Below are 22,685 nucleotides of genomic sequence, written 5' to 3'. Positions count from 1 at the left end.
TAAACGGCGATAATATACTAGGCACAGCCTTCATCTCCATAGTCATACTCAAGAATAATGATTTAGTCCTGTGTTGAAAGATAATAGTTATCTATAACTAATTGTTGTACTGTCTTAGTTTCTTCAAACTACGAAAACGTTCCAACAAAGAGTTACGAAAGATATTTGATACAACATCGAGATATCATAGTATCTACAATACAAGTAGGTATAATATCTATAGGATACGCAACTTTGCTATTGATGTGATGATTTGGTTGTTACTGTTTCTGTACAAGTGTAAATTAAAAATTCATAACACCCCTGACAAGTGAAGGTTACAGTAACTAGAAAAAGGCTGGTAACTTTCAAACGGCTGAACCGATTTTCTTGGATTATAGCTAAGAACACTCTCGATCAAGCCAAATTTCCAACAAAAAAATAACAAGTGTAAATTAAAAATTTTCAACGCCCCCGACCAGTGAAGGTTACAGTAACTAGAAAAGAGCTGATAACTTTCAAACGGCTGAACCGATTTTCTTGGACTATTCCGCGCCTACAATCCAAAGTATCTGAGTTTTCCAAAACATCATTTACAAATAAATAATTATGTATATCTAGGCAACGTCCATCTTGACAGCTGGACATTTGTCAATTGACACTTGAATATTATGAACCTAAGGGTTATCCAACCTTCTTTTCTATAAGAAAACTAGAAAAGAGCTGATAACTCTTAAACGGCTGAACCAATTTTTTTGAATTATAGCTAAGAACACTCTCGATCAAGCTACCTTTCAAACAAAAAAAACTAAATTAAAATCGGTTCATTCATTTAGGCGCTACGATGCCACAGACAGATACACAGATACACAGATACACAGACACACAGATACACAGATACACACGTCAAACTTATAACACCGCTCTTTTTGGGTCGGGGGTTAAAAAAATAAAATCGGTTCAATAGTTTTGGAACTACGATGCCACAGACAGATACACAGATACACAGACACACACGTCAAACTTATCACACCCCTCTTTCTCGGGGGTTAAAAATAATGTGTAAAAGGTGTGAGTTTACATAGTGGTGTAAGTTTTTGCGTAGTGTGCACTTTGTTACAAGGTTTCTTAATGTCGTCTAGATGGAAAATAAATTGGATACCTTCCATTTTCAAATGTAAATGGTAACCTTAGTGAACTTTTTCTTTTGACATACCTTCTTGAGCTTTTATTTCTTCAACACTAGTGTTAAGTCGCTTTCCTTACTGTGCGCTTACCTTCAGGAGTCTCGATTTCTTCAAAAGTAGTCTCCTCTGGTAGCTCGACAATCTCAACCGGTTTGTCCTCCGCTTCGTCTGGTACCGCATCTTCTCTGACCATTATAGTTGTGATTGGTACTTCGCCGTCCATTTCCACAGTGACTGTCTCAGTGACCTCTTTCGTTTTACCTTTATCTTTTTTGATTATTCGTTTAGTAGTTTTAACCTTCTTTGTGTCACCAGTTTCAGTCTTGACTTCAATGACTTGAACGTCCTCAGGTAGCTCTTCAACCACCTTGGCGTTCTCAGGCATATTTGTTTCATCGAAATGTGTGAGTGTTTCGTCAATGGGTTCTCGTGTAGTGTGTTCTGTGACAACAGGTGTTTTGTCGTCTTTTTGTGTAGTGAGGGTGTGTGATGTTACTGCTTTTGGAGTTAACTCTTTGATAGTGCGGCGTTTAGTCGTTTTCCTTACTGTACGCTTACCTTCAGGAGTCTCGATATCTTCAAAGGTAGTCTCCTCTGGTAGCTCGACAATCTCGACCGGTTCGTCTTCCGCTTCGTCTGGTACCATATCTTCTCTTACCGTTACAGTTGTGATTGGTACTTCGCCGTCCATTTCCACAGTGACTGTCTCAGTGACCTCTTTCTTTTTACCTTTATCTCTCTTTATTGTTCGTTTAGTAGTTTTAACCTTATCTGCGTCACCAGTTTCAGTCTTGACTTCAGTGACTTGAACGTCCTCAGGTAGCTCTTCGACCACCCTTGCGTTCTCAGGCATATTTGTTTCATCGAAATGTGTGAGTGTTTCGTCAATGGGTTCTCGTGTAGTGTGTTCTGTGACAACAGGTGTTTTGTCGTCTTTTTGTGTAGTGAGGGTGTGTGATGTTACTGCTTTTGGAATTAACTCTTTGATAGTGCGGCGTTTAGTCGTTTTCCTTACCGTGAGCTTACCTTCAGGAGTCTCGATTTCTTCAAAGGTAGTCTCCTCAGGTAGCTCTTCGACCACCTTGGCGCTTTCGGGCATAATTGTGTCATCGAAAGGTGTGAGTGGTTCGTCAGTGGGTTTTTGTGTAGTGTGTTCTATGACAACAGGTGTTTTGTTGTCTTCTTGTGTAGTGAGGGTGTGTGATGTTACTGCTTTTGGAGTTACCTTTTTAAAAGTGTGGCGTTTAGTCGTTTTCCTTACTGTACGCTTACCTTCAGGAGTCTCGATATCTTCAAAGGTAGTCTCCTCTGGTAGCTCGACAATCTCGACCGGTTCGTCTTCCGCTTCGTCTGGTACCATATCTTCTCTTACCGTTACAGTTGTGATTGGTACTTCGCCGTCCATTTCCACAGTGACTGTCTCAGTGACCTCTTTCTTTTTACCTTTATCTCTCTTTATTGTTCGTTTAGTAGTTTTAACCTTATCTGCGTCACCAGTTTCAGTCTTGACTTCAGTGACTTGAACGTCCTCAGGTAGCTCTTCGACCACCCTTGCGTTCTCAGGCATATTTGTTTCATCGAAATGTGTGAGTGTTTCGTCAATGGGTTCTCGTGTAGTGTGTTCTGTGACAACAGGTGTTTTGTCGTCTTTTTGTGTAGTGAAGGTGTGTGATGTTACTGCTTTTGGAGTTAACTTTTTGATAGTGCGGCGTTTAGTCGTTTTCCTTACCGTGCGCTTACCTTCAGGAGTCTCGATTTCTTCAAAGGTAGTCTCCTCAGGTAGCTCTTCGACCACCTTGGCGTTTTCAGGCATAGTTGTTTCATCGAAATGTGTGAGTGTTTCGTCAATGGGTTCTTGTGTAGTGTGTTCTGTGACAACAGGTGTATTGTCGTATTCTTGTTCAGTGTGCGATGTAACTGCTTTTGGAGCTAGCTTTTTGATAGTGCGGCGTTTAGTCGTTTTCCTTACTGTACGCTTACCTTCAGGAGTCTCAATTTCTTCAAAAGTAGTCTCCTCTGGTAGCTCGACAATCTCAACCGGTTTGTCTTCAACTTCGACTGGTACCGTATCTTCTCTGACCGTTATAGTTGTGATTGGTACTTCGCCGTCCATTTCCACAGTGACTGTCTCAGTGACCTCTTTCTTTTTACCTTTATCTCTCTTTATTGTTCGTTTAGTAGTTTTAACCTTCTCTGCGTCACCAGTTTCAGTCTTGACTTTAGTGACTTGAACGTCCTCAGGTAGCTCATCGACCACCTTGGCGTTTTCGGGCATAATTGTGTCATCGAAAGGTGTGAGTGCTTCGTCAGTGGGTTCTTGTGTGGTGTGTTCTGTGACAACAGGTGTCTTGTCGTCTTCTTGTTCAGTGTGCGATGTAACTGCTTTTGGAGTTAACTTTCTGATAGTGCGGCGTTTAGTCGTTTTCCTTACCGTGCGCTTACCTTCAGGAGTCTCGATTTCTTCAAAGGTAGTCTCTTCAGGTAGCTCGACAATCTCAACCGGTTTGTCTTCCGCTTCGTCTGGTACCGTATCTTCTCTTACCGTTACAGTTGTGATTGGTACTTCGCCGTCCATTTCCACAGTGACTGTCTCAGTGACCTCTTTCGTTTTACCTTTGTCTTTCTTGGTTATTCGTTTAATAGTTTTAACCTTCTCTGCGTCACCAGTTTCAGTCTTGACTTTAGTGACTTGAACGTCCTCAGGTAGCTCTTCGACCACCTTGGCGTTTTCGGGCATAATTGTGTCATCGAAAGGTGTGAGTGTTTGGTCAGTGGGTTCTTGTGTAGTGTGTTCTGTGACAACAGGTGTCTTGTCGTCTTCTTGTTCAGTGTGCGATGTAACTGCTTTTGGAGTTAACTTTCTGATAGTGCGGCGTTTAGTCGTTTTCCTTACCGTGCGCTTACCTTCAGGAGTCTCGATTTCTTCAAATGTAGTCTCTTCAGGTAGCTCGACAATCTCAACCGGTTTGTCTTCCGCTTCGTCTGGTACCGTATCTTCTCTTACCGTTACAGTTGTGATTGGTACTTCGCCGTCCATTTCCACAGTGACTGTCTCAGTGACCTCTTTCGTTTTACCTTTGTCTTTCTTGGTTATTCGTTTAATAGTTTTAATCTTCTTTGTTTCACCAGTTTCAGTCTTGACTTCAGTGACTTGAACGTCCTCAGGTAGCTCTTCGACCACCTTGGCGTTTTCGGGCATAATTGTATCATCGAAAGGTGTGAGTGTTTCGTCAGTGGATTCTTGTGTAGTGTGTTCTGTGACAACAGGTGTCTTGTCGTCTTGTTGTTCAGTGTGCGATGTAACTGCTTTTGGAGCTAGCTTTTTGATAGTGCGGCGTTTAGTCGTTTTCCTTACTGTACGCTTACCTTCAGGAGTCTCAATTTCTTCAAAAGTAGTCTCCTCTGGCAGCTCGACAATCTCAACCGGTTTGTCTTCCGCTTCGTCTGGTACCGTATCTTCTCTGACCGTTACGGTTGTGATTGGTACTTCACCGTCCATTTCCACAGTGACTGTCTCAGTGACCTCTTTCGTTTTACCCTTGTCTTTCTTGGTTATTCGTTTAGTAGTTTTAATCTTCTTTGTTTCACCAGTTTCAGTCTTGACTTCAGTGACTTGAACGTCCTCAGGTAGCTCTTCGACCACCTTGGCGTTTTCGGGCATAATTGTGTCATCGAAAGGTGTGAGTGTTTGGTCAGTGGGTTCTTGTGTAGTGTGTTCTGTGACAACAGGTGTTTTGTCGTCTTCTTGTGTAGTGAAGGTGTGTGATGTTACTGCTTTTGGAGTTAACTTTCTGATAGTGCGGTGTTTAGTCGTTTTCCTTACCGTGCGCTTACCTTCAGGATTCTCGATTTCTTCAAAGGTAGTCTCTTCAGGTAGCTCTTCGACCACCTTGGCGTTTCCAGGCATAATTGTATCATCTAAAGGTGTGATTGTTTCGTCAGTGGGTTCTTGTGTAGTGTATTCTGTGACAACAGGTGTTTTGTCGTCTTCTTGTGTAGTGAGGGTGTGTGATGTTACTGCTTTTGGAGTTAACTTTTTGATTGTGCGGCGTTTAGTCGTTTTCCTTACTGTACGCTTACCTTCAGGAGTCTCAATTTCTTCAAAAGTAGTCTCTTCTGGTAGCTCGACAATCTCAACCGGTTTGTCTTCCGCTTCGTCTGGTACCGTATCTTCTCTTACCGTTACAGTTGTGATTGGTACTTCGCCGTCCATTTCCACAGTGACTGTCTCAGTGACCTCTTTCGTTTTACCTTTGTCTTTCTTGGTTATTCGTTTAATAGTTTTAATCTTCTTTGTTTCACCAGTTTCAGTCTTGACTTCAGTGACTTGAACGTCCTCAGGTAGCTCTTCGACCACCTTGGCGTTTTCGGGCATAATTGTGTCATCGAAAGGTGTGAGTGTTTCGTCAGTGGGTTCTTGTGTAGTGTGTTCTGTGACAACAGGTGTTTTGTCGTCTTCTTGTGTAGTGAAGGTGTGTGATGATACTGCTTTTGGAGTTAACTTTCTGATAGTGCGGTGTTTAGTCGTTTTCCTTACCGTGCGCTTACCTTCAGGAGTCTCGATTTCTTCAAAGGTAGTCTCTTCAGGTAGCTCTTCGACCACCTTGGCGTTTTCAGGCATAATTGTATCATCGAAAGGTGTGAGTGTTTCGTCAGTGGGTTCTTGTGTAGTGTGTTCTGTGACAACAGGTGTTTTGTCGTCTTCTTGTGTAGTGAGGGTGTGTGATGTTACTGCTTTTGGAGTTAACTTTTTGATAATGCGGCGTTTAGTTGTTTTCCTTACTGTACGCTTACCTTCAGGAGTCTCAATTTCTTCAAAAGTAGTCTCCTCTGGAAGCTCGACAATCTCAACTGGTTTGTCTTCAAATTCGTCTGGTACCGTATCTTCTCTGACCGTTATAGTTGTGATTGGTACTTCGCCGTCCATTTCCACAGTGACTGTCTCAGTGACCTCTTTCTTTTTACCTTTATCTCTCTTTATTGTTCGTTTAGTAGTTTTAACCTTATCTGCGTCAACTGTTTCAGTCTTGACTTCAGTGACTTGAACGTCCTCAGGTAGCTCTTCGACCACCTTGGCGTTTTCAGGCACAGTTGTTTCATCGAAATGTGTGAGTATTTCGGCAGTGGGTTCTTGTGTAGTGTGTTCTGTGACAACAGGTGTTTTGTCGTCTTCTTGTGTAGTGAGGGTGTGTGATGTTACTGCTTTTGGAGTTAACTTTCTGATAGTGCGGCGTTTAGTCATTTTCCTTACCGTGCGCTTACCTTCAGGAGTCTCGATTTCTTCAAAGGTAGTCTCTTCAGGTAGCTCTTCGACCACCTTGGCGTTTTCGGGCATAATTGTATCATCGAAAGGTGTGAGTGTTTCGTCAGTGGGTTCTTGTGTAGTGTGTTCTGTGACAACAGGTGTCTTGTCGTCTTCTTGTTCAGTGTGCGATGTAACTGCTTTTGGAGCTAGCTTTTTGATAGTGTGGTGTTTAGTCGTTTTCCTTACTGTACGCTTACCTTCAGGAGTCTCAATTTCTTCAAAAGTAGTCTCCCCTGGTAGCTCGACAATCTCAACCGGTTTCTCTTCAGCTTCGTCTGGTACCGTATCTTCTCTGACCGTTACAGTTGTGATTGGTACTTCGCCGTCCATCTCCACAGTGATTGTCTCAGTGACCTCTTTCGTTTTACCTTTGTCTTTCTTGGATATTCTTTTAGTAGTTTTAATCTTCTTTGTTTCACCAGTTTCAGTCTTGACTTCAGTGACTTGAACGTCCTCAGGTAGCTCTTCTACCACCTTGGCGTTTTCGGGCATAGTTGTTTCATCGAACTGTGTGAGTGTTTCGCCAATGGGTTCTTGTGTAGTGTGTTCTGTGACAACAGGTGTTTTGTCGTCTTCTTGTGTATTGATGGTGTGTGATGTTACTGCTTTTGGAGTTAACTTTTTGATAGTGCGGCGTATAGTCGTTTTCCTTACTGTACGCTTACCTTCAGGAGTCTCAATTTCTTCAAAGGTAGTCTCCTCTGGTAGCTCTTCGACCACCTTGGCGTTTTCGGGCATAATTGTGTCATCGAAAGGTGTGAGTGTTTCGTCAGTGGGTTCTTGTGTAGTGTGTTCTGTGACAACAGGTGTCTTGTCGTCTTCTTGTTCAGTGTGCGATGTAACTGCTTTTGGAGCTAACTTTTTGATAGTGCGGCGTTTAGTCGTTTTCCTAACCGTGCGCTTACCTTCAGGAGTCTCGATTTCTTCAAAGGTAGTCTCCTCTGGTAGCTCGACAATCTCAACCGGTTTGTCTTCCGCTTCGTCTGGTACCGTATCTTCTCTGACCGTTACAGTTGTGATCGGTACTTCGCCGTCCATTTCCACAGTGACTGTCTCAGTGACCTCTTTCGTCTTACCTTTGTCTTTCTTGGATATTCGTTTAGTAGTTTTAATCTTCTTTGTTTCACCAGTTTCAGTCTTGACTTCAGTGACTTGAACGTCCTCAGGTAGCTCTTCGACCACCTTGGCATTTTCGGGCATAATTGTGTCATCGAAAGGCATGAGTGTTTCGTCAGTGGGTTCTTGTGTAGTGTGTTCTGTGACAACAGGTGTCTTGTCGTCTTCTTGTTCAGTGTGCGATGTAACTGCTTTTGGAGCTAACTTTTTGATAGTGCGGCGTTTAGTCGTTTTCCTTACCGTGCACTTACCTTCAGGAGTCTCGATTTCTTCAAAGGTAGTCTCCTCTGGTAGTTCGACAATCTCAACCGGTTTGTCTTCCGCTTCGTTTGATACCGTGTCTTCTGTGACCGTTACAGTTGTGATTGGTACTTCACCGTCCATTTCCACAGTGACTGTCTCAGTGACCTCTTTCGTTTTACCTTTGTCTTTCTTGGATATTCGTTTAGTAGTTTTAATCTTCTTTGTTTCACCAGTTTCAGTCTTGACTTCAGTGACTTGAACGTCCTCAGGTAGCTCTTCAACCACCTTGGCGTTTTCGGGCATAATTGTGTCATCGAAAGGTGTGAATGTTTCGTCAGTGGGTTCTTGTGTAGTGTGTTCTGTGACAACAGGTGTCTTGTCGTCTTCTTGTTCAGTGTGCGATGTAACTGCTTTTGGAGCTAACTTTTTGATAGTGCGGCGTTTAGTCGTTTTCTTTACCGTGCGCTTACCTTCAGGAGTCTCGATTTCTTCAAAGGTAGTCTCCTCTGGTAGCTCGACAATCTCAACCGGTTTGTCTTCCGCTTCGTCTGGTACCGTATCTTCTCTGACCGTTACAGTTGTGATCGGTACTTCGCCGTCCATTTCCACAGTGACTGTCTCAGTGACCTCTTTCGTCTTACCTTTGTCTTTCTTGGATATTCGTTTAGTAGTTTTAATCTTCTTTGTTTCACCAGTTTCAGTCTTTACTTCAGTGACTTGAACGTCCTCAGGTAGCTCTTCGACCACCTTGGCGTTTTCGGGCATAATTGTGTCATCGAAAGGTGTGAATGTTTCGTCAGTGGGTTCTTGTGTAGTGTGTTCTGTGACAACAGGTGTCTTGTCGTCTTCTTGTTCAGTGTGCGATGTAACTGCTTTAGGAGCTAACTTTTTGATAGTGCGGCGTTTAGTCGTTTTCCTTACCGTGCGCTTACCTTCAGGAGTCTCGATTTCTTCAAAGGTAGTCTCCTCTGGTAGCTCGACAATCTCAACCGGTTTGTCTTCCGCTTCGTCTGGTACCGTATCTTCTCTGACCGTGACAGTTGTGATCGGTACTTCGCCGTCCATTTCCACAGTGACTGTCTCAGTGACCTCTTTCGTCTTACCTTTGTCTTTCTTGGATATTCGTTTAGTAGTTTTAATCTTCTTTGTTTCACCAGTTTCAGTTTTTACTTCAGTGACTTGAACGTCCTCAGGTAGCTCTTCGACCACCTTGGCGTTTTCGGGCATGATTGTGTCATCGAAAGGTGTGAATGTTTCGTCAGTGGGTTCTTGTGTAGTGTGTTCTGTGACAACAGGTGTCTTGTCGTCTTCTTGTTCAGTGTGCGATGTAACTGCTTTAGGAGCTAACTTTTTGATAGTGCGGCGTTTAGTCGTTTTCCTTACCGTGCGCTTACCTTCAGGAGTCTCGATTTCTTCAAAGGTAGTCTCGTCTGGTAGCTCGACAATCTCAACCGGTTTGTCTTCCGCTTCGTCTGGTACCGTATCTTCTCTGACCGTTACAGTTGTGATCGGTACTTCGCCGTCCATTTCCACAGTGACTGTCTCAGTGACTTCTTTCGTCTTACCTTTGTCTTTCTTGGATATTCGTTTAGTAGTTTTAATCTTCTTTGTTTCACCAGTTTCAGTCTTGACTTCAGTGACTTGAACGTCCTCAGGTAGCTCTTCGACCACCTTGGCATTTTCGGGCATAATTGTGTCATCGAAAGGTGTGAGTGTTTCGTCAGTGGGTTCTTGTGTAGTGTGTTCTGTGACAACAGGTGTTTTGTCGTCTTCTTGTGTAGTGAAGGTGTGTGATGATACTGCTTTTGGAGTTAACTTTCTGATAGTGCGGTGTTTAGTCGTTTTCCTTACCGTGCGCTTACCTTCAGGAGTCTCGATTTCTTCAAAGGTAGTCTCCTCTGGCAGCTCGACAATCTCAACCGGTTTGTCTTCCGCTTCGTCTGGTACCGTGTCTTCTGTGACCGTTACAGTTGTGATTGGTACTTCGCCATCCATTTCCACAGTGACTGTCTCAGTGACCTCTTTCGTTTTACCTTTGTCTTTCTTGGATATACGTTTAGTAGTTTTAATCTTCTTTGTTTCACCAGTTTCAGTCTTTACTTCAGTGACTTGAACGTGCTCAGGTAGCTCTTCGACCACCTTGGCGTTTTCGGGCATAATTGTGTCATCGAAAGGTGTGAGTGTTTCGTCAGTGGGTTCTTGTGTAGTGTGTTCTGTGACAACAGGTGTCTTGTCGTCTTCTTGTTCAGTGTGCGATGTAACTGCTTTTGGAACTAACTTTTTGATAGTGCGGCGTTTAGTCGTTTTCCTTACCGTGCGCTTACCTTCAGGAGTCTCGATTTCTTCAAAGGTAGTCTCCTCTGGTAGCTCGACAATCTCAACCGGTTTGTCTTCCGCTTCGTCTGGTACCGTGTCTTCTCTGACCGTTACAGTTGTGATTGGTACTTCGCCGTCCATTTCCACAGTGACTGTCTCAGTGACCTCTTTCGTCTTACCTTTGTCTTTCTTGGATATTCGTTTAGTAGTTTTAATCTTCTTTGTTTCACCAGTTTCAGTCTTGACTTCAGTGACTTGAACGTCCTCAGGTAGCTCTTCGACCACCTTGGCGTTTTCGGGCATAATTGTGTCATCGAAAGGTGTGAATGTTTCGTCAGTGGGTTCTTGTGTAGTGTGTTCTGTGACAACAGGTGTCTTGTCGTCTTCTTGTTCGGTGTGCGATGTAACTGCTTTTGGAGCTAACTTTTTGATAGTGCGGCGTTTAGTCATTTTCTTTACCGTGCGCTTACCTTCAGGAGTCTCGATTTCTTCAAAGGTAGTCTCCTCTGGTAGTTCGACAATCTCAACCGGTTTGTCTTCCGCTTCGTCTGGTACCGTGTCTTCTGTGACCGTTACAGTTGTGATTGGTACTTCGCCGTCCATTACCACAGTGACTGTCTCAGTGACCTCTTTCGTTTTACCTTTGTCTTTCTTGGATATACGTTTAGTAGTTTTAATCTTCTTTGTTTCACCAGTTTCAGTCTTTACTTCAGTGACTTGAACGTGCTCAGGTAGCTCTTCGACCACCTTGGCGTTTTCGGGCATAATTGTGTCATCGAAAGGTGTGAGTGTTTCGTCAGTGGGTTCTTGTGTAGTGTGTTCTGTGACAACAGGTGTCTTGTCGTCTTCTTGTTCAGTGTGCGATGTAACTGCTTTTGGAACTAACTTTTTGATAGTGCGGCGTTTAGTCGTTTTCCTTACCGTGCGCTTACCTTCAGGAGTCTCGATTTCTTCAAAGGTAGTCTCCTCTGGTAGCTCGACAATCTCAACCGGTTTGTCTTCCGCTTCGTCCGGTACCGTGTCTTCTCTGACCGTTACAGTTGTGATTGGTACTTCGCCGTCCATTTCCACAGTGACTGTCTCAGTGACCTCTTTCGTCTTACCTTTGTCTTTCTTGGATATTCGTTTAGTAGTTTTAATCTTCTTTGTTTCACCAGTTTCAGTCTTGACTTCAGTGACTTGAACGTCCTCAGGTAGCTCTTCGACCACCTTGGCGTTTTCGGGCATAATTGTGTCATCGAAAGGTGTGAATGTTTCGTCAGTGGGTTCTTGTGTAGTGTGTTCTGTGACAACAGGTGTCTTGTCGTCTTCTTGTTCAGTGTGCGATGTAACTGCTTTTGGAACTAACTTTTTGATAGTGCGGCGTTTAGTCGTTTTCCTTACCGTGCGCTTACCTTCAGGAGTCTCGATTTCTTCAAAGGTAGTCTCCTCTGGTAGTTCGACAATCTCAACCGGTTTGTCTTCCGCTTCGTCTGGTACCGTGTCTTCTGTGACCGTTACAGTTGTGATTGGTACTTCGCCGTCCATTTCCACAGTGACTGTCTCAGTGACCTCTTTCGTCTTACCTTTGTCTTTCTTGGATATTCGTTTAGTAGTTTTAATCTTCTTTGTTTCACCAGTTTCAGTCTTGACTTCAGTGACTTGAACGTCCTCAGGTAGCTCTTCGACCACCTTGGCGTTTTCGGGCATAATTGTGTCATCGAAAGGTGTGAATGTTTCGTCAGTGGGTTCTTGTGTAGTGTGTTCTGTGACAACAGGTGTCTTGTCGTCTTCTTGTTCGGTGTGCGATGTAACTGCTTTTGGAACTAACTTTTTGATAGTGCGGCGTTTAGTCGTTTTCCTTACCGTGCGCTTACCTTCAGGAGTCTCGATTTCTTCAAAGGTAGTCTCCTCTGGTAGCTCGACAATCTCAACCGGTTTGTCTTCCGCTTCGTCCGGTACCGTGTCTTCTCTGACCGTTACAGTTGTGATTGGTACTTCGCCGTCCATTTCCACAGTGACTGTCTCAGTGACCTCTTTCGTTTTACCTTTGTCTTTCTTGGATATACGTTTAGTAGTTTTAATCTTCTTTGTTTCACCAGTTTCAGTCTTTACTTCAGTGACTTGAACGTGCTCAGGTAGCTCTTCGACCACCTTGGCGTTTTCGGGCATAATTGTGTCATCGAAAGGTGTGAGTGTTTCGTCAGTGGGTTCTTGTGTAGTGTGTTCTGTGACAACAGGTGTCTTGTCGTCTTCTTGTTCAGTGTGCGATGTAACTGCTTTTGGAACTAACTTTTTGATAGTGCGGCGTTTAGTCGTTTTCCTTACCGTGCGCTTACCTTCAGGAGTCTCGATTTCTTCAAAGGTAGTCTCCTCTGGTAGCTCGACAATCTCAACCGGTTTGTCTTCCGCTTCGTCCGGTACCGTGTCTTCTCTGACCGTTACAGTTGTGATTGGTACTTCGCCGTCCATTTCCACAGTGACTGTCTCAGTGACCTCTTTCGTCTTACCTTTGTCTTTCTTGGATATTCGTTTAGTAGTTTTAATCTTCTTTGTTTCACCAATTTCAGTCTTTACTTCAGTGACTTGAACGTGCTCAGGTAGCTCTTCGACCACCTTGGCGTTTTCGGGCATAATTGTGTCATCGAAAGGTGTGAGTGTTTCGTCAGTGGGTTCTTGTGTAGTGTGTTCTGTGACAACAGGTGTCTTGTCGTCTTCTTGTTCAGTGTGCGATGTAACTGCTTTTGGAACTAACTTTTTGATAGTGCGGCGTTTAGTCGTTTTCCTTACCGTGCGCTTACCTTCAGGAGTCTCGATTTCTTCAAAGGTAGTCTCCTCTGGTAGCTCGACAATCTCAACCGGTTTGTCTTCCGCTTCGTCTGGTACCGTGTCTTCTCTGACCGTTACAGTTGTGATTGGTACTTCGCCGTCCATTTCCACAGTGACTGTCTCAGTGACCTCTTTCGTCTTACCTTTGTCTTTCTTGGATATTCGTTTAGTAGTTTTAATCTTCTTTGTTTCACCAGTTTCAGTCTTGACTTCAGTGACTTGAACGTCCTCAGGTAGCTCTTCGACCACCTTGGCGTTTTCGGGCATAATTGTGTCATCGAAAGGTGTGAATGTTTCGTCAGTGGGTTCTTGTGTAGTGTGTTCTGTGACAACAGGTGTCTTGTCGTCTTCTTGTTCGGTGTGCGATGTAACTGCTTTTGGAGCTAACTTTTTGATAGTGCGGCGTTTAGTCATTTTCTTTACCGTGCGCTTACCTTCAGGAGTCTCGATTTCTTCAAAGGTAGTCTCCTCTGGTAGTTCGACAATCTCAACCGGTTTGTCTTCCGCTTCGTCTGGTACCGTGTCTTCTGTGACCGTTACAGTTGTGATTGGTACTTCGCCGTCCATTTCCACAGTGACTGTCTCAGTGACCTCTTTCGTTTTACCTTTGTCTTTCTTGGATATACGTTTAGTAGTTTTAATCTTCTTTGTTTCACCAGTTTCAGTCTTTACTTCAGTGACTTGAACGTGCTCAGGTAGCTCTTCGACCACCTTGGCGTTTTCGGGCATAATTGTGTCATCGAAAGGTGTGAGTGTTTCGTCAGTGGGTTCTTGTGTAGTGTGTTCTGTGACAACAGGTGTCTTGTCGTCTTCTTGTTCAGTGTGCGATGTAACTGCTTTTGGAACTAACTTTTTGATAGTGCGGCGTTTAGTCGTTTTCCTTACCGTGCGCTTACCTTCAGGAGTCTCGATTTCTTCAAAGGTAGTCTCCTCTGGTAGCTCGACAATCTCAACCGGTTTGTCTTCCGCTTCGTCCGGTACCGTGTCTTCTCTGACCGTTACAGTTGTGATTGGTACTTCGCCGTCCATTTCCACAGTGACTGTCTCAGTGACCTCTTTCGTCTTACCTTTGTCTTTCTTGGATATTCGTTTAGTAGTTTTAATCTTCTTTGTTTCACCAGTTTCAGTCTTGACTTCAGTGACTTGAACGTCCTCAGGTAGCTCTTCGACCACCTTGGCGTTTTCGGGCATAATTGTGTCATCGAAAGGTGTGAATGTTTCGTCAGTGGGTTCTTGTGTAGTGTGTTCTGTGACAACAGGTGTCTTGTCGTCTTCTTGTTCAGTGTGCGATGTAACTGCTTTAGGAGCTAACTTTTTGATAGTGCGGCGTTTAGTCGTTTTCCTTACCGTGCGCTTACCTTCAGGAGTCTCGATTTCTTCAAAGGTAGTCTCCTCTGGTAGCTCGACAATCTCAACCGGTTTGTCTTCCGCTTCGTCTGGTACCGTGTCTTCTCTGACCGTTACAGTTGTGATTGGTACTTCGCCGTCCATTTCCACAGTGACTGTCTCAGTGACCTCTTTCGTCTTACCTTTGTCTTTCTTGGATATTCGTTTAGTAGTTTTAATCTTCTTTGTTTCACCAGTTTCAGTCTTGACTTCAGTGACTTGAACGTCCTCAGGTAGCTCTTCGACCACCTTGGCGTTTTCGGGCATAATTGTGTCATCGAAAGGTGTGAATGTTTCGTCAGTGGGTTCTTGTGTAGTGTGTTCTGTGACAACAGGTGTCTTGTCGTCTTCTTGTTCGGTGTGCGATGTAACTGCTTTTGGAGCTAACTTTTTGATAGTGCGGCGTTTAGTCATTTTCTTTACCGTGCGCTTACCTTCAGGAGTCTCGATTTCTTCAAAGGTAGTCTCCTCTGGTAGTTCGACAATCTCAACCGGTTTGTCTTCCGCTTCGTCTGGTACCGTGTCTTCTGTGACCGTTACAGTTGTGATTGGTACTTCGCCGTCCATTACCACAGTGACTGTCTCAGTGACCTCTTTCGTTTTACCTTTGTCTTTCTTGGATATACGTTTAGTAGTTTTAATCTTCTTTGTTTCACCAGTTTCAGTCTTTACTTCAGTGACTTGAACGTGCTCAGGTAGCTCTTCGACCACCTTGGCGTTTTCGGGCATAATTGTGTCATCGAAAGGTGTGAGTGTTTCGTCAGTGGGTTCTTGTGTAGTGTGTTCTGTGACAACAGGTGTCTTGTCGTCTTCTTGTTCAGTGTGCGATGTAACTGCTTTTGGAACTAACTTTTTGATAGTGCGGCGTTTAGTCGTTTTCCTTACCGTGCGCTTACCTTCAGGAGTCTCGATTTCTTCAAAGGTAGTCTCCTCTGGTAGCTCGACAATCTCAACCGGTTTGTCTTCCGCTTCGTCCGGTACCGTGTCTTCTCTGACCGTTACAGTTGTGATTGGTACTTCGCCGTCCATTTCCACAGTGACTGTCTCAGTGACCTCTTTCGTCTTACCTTTGTCTTTCTTGGATATTCGTTTAGTAGTTTTAATCTTCTTTGTTTCACCAGTTTCAGTCTTGACTTCAGTGACTTGAACGTCCTCAGGTAGCTCTTCGACCACCTTGGCGTTTTCGGGCATAATTGTGTCATCGAAAGGTGTGAATGTTTCGTCAGTGGGTTCTTGTGTAGTGTGTTCTGTGACAACAGGTGTCTTGTCGTCTTCTTGTTCAGTGTGCGATGTAACTGCTTTAGGAGCTAACTTTTTGATAGTGCGGCGTTTAGTCGTTTTCCTTACCGTGCGCTTACCTTCAGGAGTCTCGATTTCTTCAAAGGTAGTCTCCTCTGGTAGCTCGACAATCTCAACCGGTTTGTCTTCCGCTTCGTCCGGTACCGTGTCTTCTCTGACCGTTACAGTTGTGATTGGTACTTCGCCGTCCATTTCCACAGTGACTGTCTCAGTGACCTCTTTCGTCTTACCTTTGTCTTTCTTGGATATTCGTTTAGTAGTTTTAATCTTCTTTGTTTCACCAGTTTCAGTCTTGACTTCAGTGACTTGAACGTCCTCAGGTAGCTCTTCGACCACCTTGGCGTTTTCGGGCATAATTGTGTCATCGAAAGGTGTGAATGTTTCGTCAGTGGGTTCTTGTGTAGTGTGTTCTGTGACAACAGGTGTCTTGTCGTCTTCTTGTTCAGTGTGCGATGTAACTGCTTTTGGAACTAACTTTTTGATAGTGCGGCGTTTAGTCGTTTTCCTTACCGTGCGCTTACCTTCAGGAGTCTCGATTTCTTCAAAGGTAGTCTCCTCTGGTAGCTCGACAATCTCAACCGGTTTGTCTTCCGCTTCGTCCGGTACCGTATCTTCTCTGACCGTTACAGTTGTCATTGGTACTTCGCCGTCCATTTCCACAGTGACTGTCTCAGTGACCTCTTTCGTTTTACCTTTGTCTTTCTTGGATATTCGTTTAGTAGTTTTAATCTTCTTTGTTTCACCAGTTTCAGTCTTGACTTCAGTGACTTGAACGTCCTCAGGTAGCTCTTCGACCACCTTGGCGTTTTCGGGCATAATTGTGTCATCGAAAGGTGTGAGTGTTTTGTCAGTGGGTTCTTGTGTAGTGTGTTCTGTGACAACAGGTGTCTTGTCGTCTTCTTGTTCAGTGTGCGATGTAACTGCTTTTGGAGCTAACTTTTTGATAGTGCGGCGTTTAGTCGTTTTCCTTACCGTGCGCTTACCTTCAGGAGTCTCGATTTCTTCAAAGGTAGTCTCCTCTGGTAGTTCGACAATCTCAACCGGTTTGTCTTCCGCTTCGTCTGGTACCGTGTTTTCTGTGACCGTTACAGTTGTGATTGGTACTTCGCCGTCCATTACCACAGTGACTGTCTCAGTGACCTCTTTCGTTTTACCTTTGTCTTTCTTGGATATTCGTTTAGTAGTTTTAATCTTCTTTGTTTCACCAGTTTCAGTCTTGACTTCAGTGACTTGAACGTCCTCAGGTAGCTCTTCGACCACCTTGGCGTTTTCGGGCATAATTGTGTCATCGAAAGATGTGAGTAATTCGTCAGTGGGTTCTTGTGTAGTGTGTTCTGTGACAACAGGTGCCTTGTCGTCTTCTTGTTCAGTGTGCGATGTAACTGCTTTTGGAGCTAACTTTTTGATAGTGCGGCGTTTAGTCGTTTTCCTTACCGTGCGCTTACCTTCAGGAGTCTCGATTTCTTCAAAGGTAGTCTCCTCTGGTAGTTCGACAATCTCAACCGGTTTGTCTTCCGCTTCGTCTGGTACCGTGTTTTCTGTGACCGTTACAGTTGTGATTGGTACTTCGCCGTCCATTTCCACAGTGACTGTCTCAGTGACCTCTTTCGTCTTACCTTTGTCTTTCTTGGATATTCGTTTAGTAGTTTTAATCTTCTTTGTTTCACCAGTTTCAGTCTTGACTTCAGTGACTTGAACGTCCTCAGGTAGCTCTTCGACCACCTTGGCGTTTTCGGGCATAATTGTGTCATCGAAAGGTGTGAGTGTTTCGTCAGTGGGTTCTTGTGTAGTGTGTTCTGTGACAACAGGTGTATTGTCGTCTTCTTGTTCAGTGTGCGATGTAACTGCTTTTGGAGCTAACTTTTTGATAGTGCGGCGTTTAGTCGTTTTCCTTACCGTGCGCTTACCTTCAGGAGTCTCGATTTCTTCAAAGGTAGTCTCCTCTGGTAGCTCAACAATCTCAACCGGTTTGTCTTCCGCTTCGTCTGGTACCGTATCTTCTCTGACCGTTACGGTTGTGATTGGTACTTCGCCGTCCATTTCCACAGTGACTGTCTCAGTGACCTCTTTCGTCTTACCTTTGTCTTTCTTGGATATTCGTTTAGTAGTTTTAATCTTCTTTGTTTCACCAGTTTCAGTCTTGACTTCAGTGACTTGAACGTCCTCAGGTAGCTCTTCGACCACCTTGGCGTTTTCGGGCATAATTGTGTCATCGAAAGGTGTGAATGTTTCGTCAGTGGGTTCTTGTGTAGTGTGTTCTGTGACAACAGGTGTCTTGTCGTCTTCTTGTTCAGTGTGCGATGTAACTGCTTTTGGAACTAACTTTTTGATAGTGCGGCGTTTAGTCGTTTTCCTTACCGTGCGCTTACCTTCAGGAGTCTCGATTTCTTCAAAGGTAGTCTCCTCTGGTAGTTCGACAATCTCAACCGGTTTGTCTTCCGCTTCGTCTGGTACCGTGTCTTCTGTGACCGTTACAGTTGTGATTGGTACTTCGCCGTCCATTTCCACAGTGACTGTCTCAGTGACCTCTTTCGTCTTACCTTTGTCTTTCTTGGATATTCGTTTAGTAGTTTTAATCTTCTTTGTTTCACCAGTTTCAGTCTTGACTTCAGTGACTTGAACGTCCTCAGGTAGCTCTTCGACCACCTTGGCGTTTTCGGGCATAATTGTGTCATCGAAAGGTGTGAATGTTTCGTCAGTGGGTTCTTGTGTAGTGTGTTCTGTGACAACAGGTGTCTTGTCGTCTTCTTGTTCAGTGTGCGATGTAACTGCTTTTGGAACTAACTTTTTGATAGTGCGGCGTTTAGTCGTTTTCCTTACCGTGCGCTTACCTTCAGGAGTCTCGATTTCTTCAAAGGTAGTCTCCTCTGGTAGTTCGACAATCTCAACCGGTTTGTCTTCCGCTTCGTCTGGTACCGTGTCTTCTGTGACCGTTACAGTTGTGATTGGTACTTCGCCGTCCATTTCCACAGTGACTGTCTCAGTGACCTCTTTCGTCTTACCTTTGTCTTTCTTGGTTATTCGTTTAGTAGTTTTAATCTTCTTTGTTTCGCCAGTTTCAGTCTTGACTTCAGTGACTTGAACGTCCTCAGGTAGCTCTTCGACCACCTTGGCGTTTTCGGGCATAATTGTGTCATCGAAAGATGTGAGTGTTTCGTCAGTGGGTTCTTGTGTAGTGTGTTCTGTGACAACAGGTGTCTTGTCGTCTTCTTGTTCAGTGTGCGATGTAACTGCTTTTGGAGCTAACTTTTTGATAGTGCGGCGTTTAGTCGTTTTCCTTACCGTGCGCTTACCTTCAGGAGTCTCGATTTCTTCAAAGGTAGTCTCCTCTGGTAGTTCGACAATCTCAACCGGTTTGTCTTCCGCTTCGTTTGATACTGTGTCTTCTGTGACCGTTACAGTTGTGATTGGTACTTCGCCGTCCATTTCCACAGTGACTGTCTCAGTGACCTCTTTCGTTTTACCTTTGTCTTTCTTGGTTATTCGTTTAGTAGTTTTAATCTTCTTTGTTTCGCCAGTTTCAGTCTTGACTTCAGTGACTTGAACGTCCTCAGGTAGCTCTTCGACCACCTTGGCGTTTTCGGGCATAATTGTGTCATCGAAAGGTGTGAATGTTTCGTCAGTGGGTTCTTGTGTAGTGTGTTCTGTGACAACAGGTGTCTTGTCGTCTTCTTGTTCGGTGTGCGATGTAACTGCTTTTGGAGCTAACTTTTTGATAGTGCGGCGTTTAGTCGTTTTCTTTACCGTGCGCTTACCTTCAGGAGTCTCGATTTCTTCAAAGGTAGTCTCCTCTGGTAGTTCGACAATCTCAACCGGTTTGTCTTCCGCTTCGTCTGGTACCGTATCTTCTGTGACCGTTACAGTTGTGATTGGTACTTCGCCGTCCATTTCCACAGTGACTGTCTCAGTGACCTCTTTCGTTTTACCTTTGTCTTTCTTGGTTATTCGTTTAGTAGTTTTAATCTTCTTTGTTTCTCCAGTTTCAGTCTTGACTTCAGTGACTTGAACGTCCTCAGGTAGCTCTTCGACCACCTTGGCGTTTTCGGGCATAATTGTGTCATCGAAAGGTGTGAGTGTTTCGTCAGTGGGTTCTTGTGTAGTGTGTTCTGTGACAACAGGTGTCTTGTCGTCTTCTTGTTCAGTGTGCGATGTAACTGCTTTTGGAGCTAACTTTTTGATAGTGCGGCGTTTAGTCGTTTTCCTTACCGTGCGCTTACCTTCAGGAGTCTCGATTTCTTCAAAGGTAGTCTCCTCTGGTAGCTCGACAATCTCAACCGGTTTGTCTTCCGCTTCGTTTGGTACCGTGTCTTCTGTGACCGTTACAGTTGTGATTGGTACTTCGCCGTCCATTTCCATAGTGACTGTCTCAGTGACCTCTTTCGTTTTACCTTTGTCTTTCTTGGATATTCGTTTAGAAGTTTTAATCTTCTTTGTTTCACCAGTTTCAGTCTTTACTTCAGTGACTTGAACGTCCTCAGGTAGCTCTTCGACCACCTTGGCGTTTTCGGGTATAATTGTGTCATCGAAAGGTGTGAGTGTTTCGTCAGTGGGTTCGTGTGTAGTGTGTTCTGTGACAACAGGTGTCTTGTCGTCTTCTTGTTCAGTGTGCGATGTAACTGCTTTTGGAGCTAACTTTTTGATAGTGCGGCGTTTAGTCGTTTTCCTTACCGTGCGCTTACCTTCAGGAGTCTCGATTTCTTCAAAGGTAGTCTCGTCTGGTAGCTCGACAATCTCAACCGGTTTGTCTTCCGCTTCGTCTGGTACCGTATCTTCTCTGACCGTTACAGTTGTGATTGGTACTTCGCCGTCCATTTCCACAGTGACTGTCTCAGTGACCTCTTTCGTTTTACCTTTGTCTTTCTTGGTTATTCGTTTAGTAGTTTTAATCTTCTTTGTTTCTCCAGTTTCAGTCTTGACTTCAGTGACTTGAACGTCCTCAGGTAGCTCTTCGACCACCTTGGCGTTTTCGGGCATAATTGTGTCATCGAAAGGTGTGAGTGTTTCATCAGTGGGTTCTTGTGTAGTGTGTTCTGTGACAACAGGTGTCTTGTCGTCTTCTTGTTCAGTGTGCGATGTAACTGCTTTTGGAGCTAACTTTTTGATAGTGCGGCGTTTAGTCGTTTTCCTTACCGTGCGCTTACCTTCAGGAGTCTCGATTTCTTCAAAGGTAGTCTCGTCTGGTAGCTCGACAATCTCAACCGGTTTGTCTTCCGCTTCGTCTGGTACCGTATCTTCTCTGACCGTTACAGTTGTGATTGGTACTTCGCCGTCCATTTCCACAGTGACTGTCTCAGTGACCTCTTTCGTTTTACCTTTGTCTTTCTTGGATATTCGTTTAGTAGTTTTAATCTTCTTTGTTTCACCAATTTCAGTCTTTACTTCAGTGACTTGAACGTCCTCAGGTAGCTCTTCGACCACCTTGGCGTTTTCGAGCATAAATGTGTCATCGAAAGGTGTGAGTGTTTCGTCAGTGGGTTCTTGTGTAGTGTGTTCTGTGACAACAGGTGTCTTGTCGTCTTCTTGTTCAGTGTGCGATGTAACTGCTTTTGGAGCTAAATTTTTGATAGTGCGGCGTTTAGTCGTTTTCCTTACCGTGCGCTTACCTTCAGGAGTCTCGATTTCTTCAAAGGTAGTCTCCTCTGGTAGTTCGACAATCTCAACCGGTTTGTCTTCCGCTTCGTCTGGTACCGTGTCTTCTGTGACCGTTACAGTTGTGATTGGTACTTCGCCGTCCATTTCCACAGTGACTGTCTCAGTGACCTCTTTCTTTTTACCTTTGTCTTTCTTGGTTATTCGTTTAGTAGTTTTAATCTTCTTTGTTTCACCAGTTTCAGTCTTGACTTCAGTGACTTGAACGTCCTCAGGTAGCTCTTCGACCACCTTGGCGTTTTCGGGCATAATTGTGTCATCGAAAGGTGTGAGTGTTTCGTCAGTGGGTTCTTGTGTAGTGTGTTCTGTGACAACAGGTGTCTTGTCGTCTTCTTGTTCAGTGTGCGATGTAACTGCTTTTGGAGCTAACTTTTTGATAGTGCGGCGTTTAGTCGTTTTCCTTACCGTGCGCTTACCTTCAGGAGTCTCGATTTCTTCAAAGGTAGTCTCGTCTGGTAGCTCGACAATCTCAACCGGTTTGTCTTCCTCTTCGTCTGGTACCGTATCTTCTCTGACCGTTACAGTTGTGATTGGTACTTCGCCGTCCATTTCCACAGTGACTGTCTCAGTGACCTCTTTCGTTTTACCTTTGTCTTTCTTGGTTATTCGTTTAGTAGTTTTAATCTTCTTTGTTTCACCAGTTTCAGTCTTTACTTCAGTGACTTGAACGTCCTCAGGTAGCTCTTCGACCACCTTGGCGTTTTCGGGCATAATTGTGTCATCGAAAGGTGTGAGTGTTTCGTCAGTGGGTTCTTGTGTAGTGTGTTCTGTGACAACAGGTGTCTTGTCGTCTTCTTGTTCAGTGTGCGATGTAACTGCTTTTGGAGCTAACTTTTTGATAGTGCGGCGTTTAGTCGTTTTCCTTACCGTGCGCTTACCTTTAGGAGTCTCGATTTCTTCAAAGGTAGTCTCCTCTGGTAGTTCGACAATCTCAACCGGTTTGTCCTCCGCTTCGTCTGGTACCGTGTCTTCTGTGACCGTTACAGTTGTGATTGGTACTTCGCCGTCCATTTCCACAGTGACTGTCTCAGTGACCTCTTTCGTTTTACCTTTGTCTTTCTTGGATATTCTTTTAGAAGTTTTAATCTTCTTTGTTTCACCAGTTTCAGTCTTTACTTCAGTGACTTGAACGTCCTCAGGTAGCTCTTCGACCACCTTGGCGTTTTCGGGCATAATTGTGTCATCGAAAGGTGTGAGTGTTTCGTCAGTGGGTTCTTGTGTAGTGTGTTCTGTGACAACAGGTGTCTTGTCGTCTTCTTGTTCAGTGTGCGATGTAACTGCTTTTGGAGCTAACTTTTTGATAGTGCGGCGTTTAGTCGTTTTCCTTACCGTGCGCTTACCTTTAGGAGTCTCGATTTCTTCAAAGGTAGTCTCCTCTGGTAGTTCGACAATCTCAA

At 44.2% G+C, this 22,685-nt stretch overlaps 1 protein-coding gene across 1 annotated transcript in view; it reads right to left on the bottom strand.

Annotated features, from left to right (window-relative positions):
- LOC123880526 (titin) overlaps nucleotides 1-22,685 on the bottom strand; it is a 142,530-nt gene that overhangs the window by 23,175 nt on the left and 96,670 nt on the right. Inside the window, exons 41-49 of the mRNA XM_045928674.1 lie at nucleotides 21,243-22,482; nucleotides 17,351-19,856; nucleotides 12,370-15,793; nucleotides 12,061-12,210; nucleotides 11,599-11,748; nucleotides 11,137-11,286; nucleotides 10,213-10,824; nucleotides 7,377-9,900; nucleotides 1,479-1,523 (exon numbers count right to left, since the gene is read on the bottom strand). Coding sequence (XP_045784630.1) covers nucleotides 1,479-1,523; nucleotides 7,377-9,900; nucleotides 10,213-10,824; nucleotides 11,137-11,286; nucleotides 11,599-11,748; nucleotides 12,061-12,210; nucleotides 12,370-15,793; nucleotides 17,351-19,856; nucleotides 21,243-22,482 — 10,801 coding nt within the window. The remainder of the gene's footprint in view (nucleotides 1-1,478; nucleotides 1,524-7,376; nucleotides 9,901-10,212; nucleotides 10,825-11,136; nucleotides 11,287-11,598; nucleotides 11,749-12,060; nucleotides 12,211-12,369; nucleotides 15,794-17,350; nucleotides 19,857-21,242; nucleotides 22,483-22,685) is intronic.

The sequence above is a fragment of the Maniola jurtina genome, chromosome Z, assembly GCF_905333055.1.
Source record: "Maniola jurtina chromosome Z, ilManJurt1.1, whole genome shotgun sequence".
NCBI lineage: Eukaryota > Metazoa > Arthropoda > Insecta > Lepidoptera > Nymphalidae > Maniola > Maniola jurtina.
The sequence above is the reverse complement of the archived record's forward strand: the minus strand, read 5'-3'. Positions and strand labels throughout refer to the sequence as shown.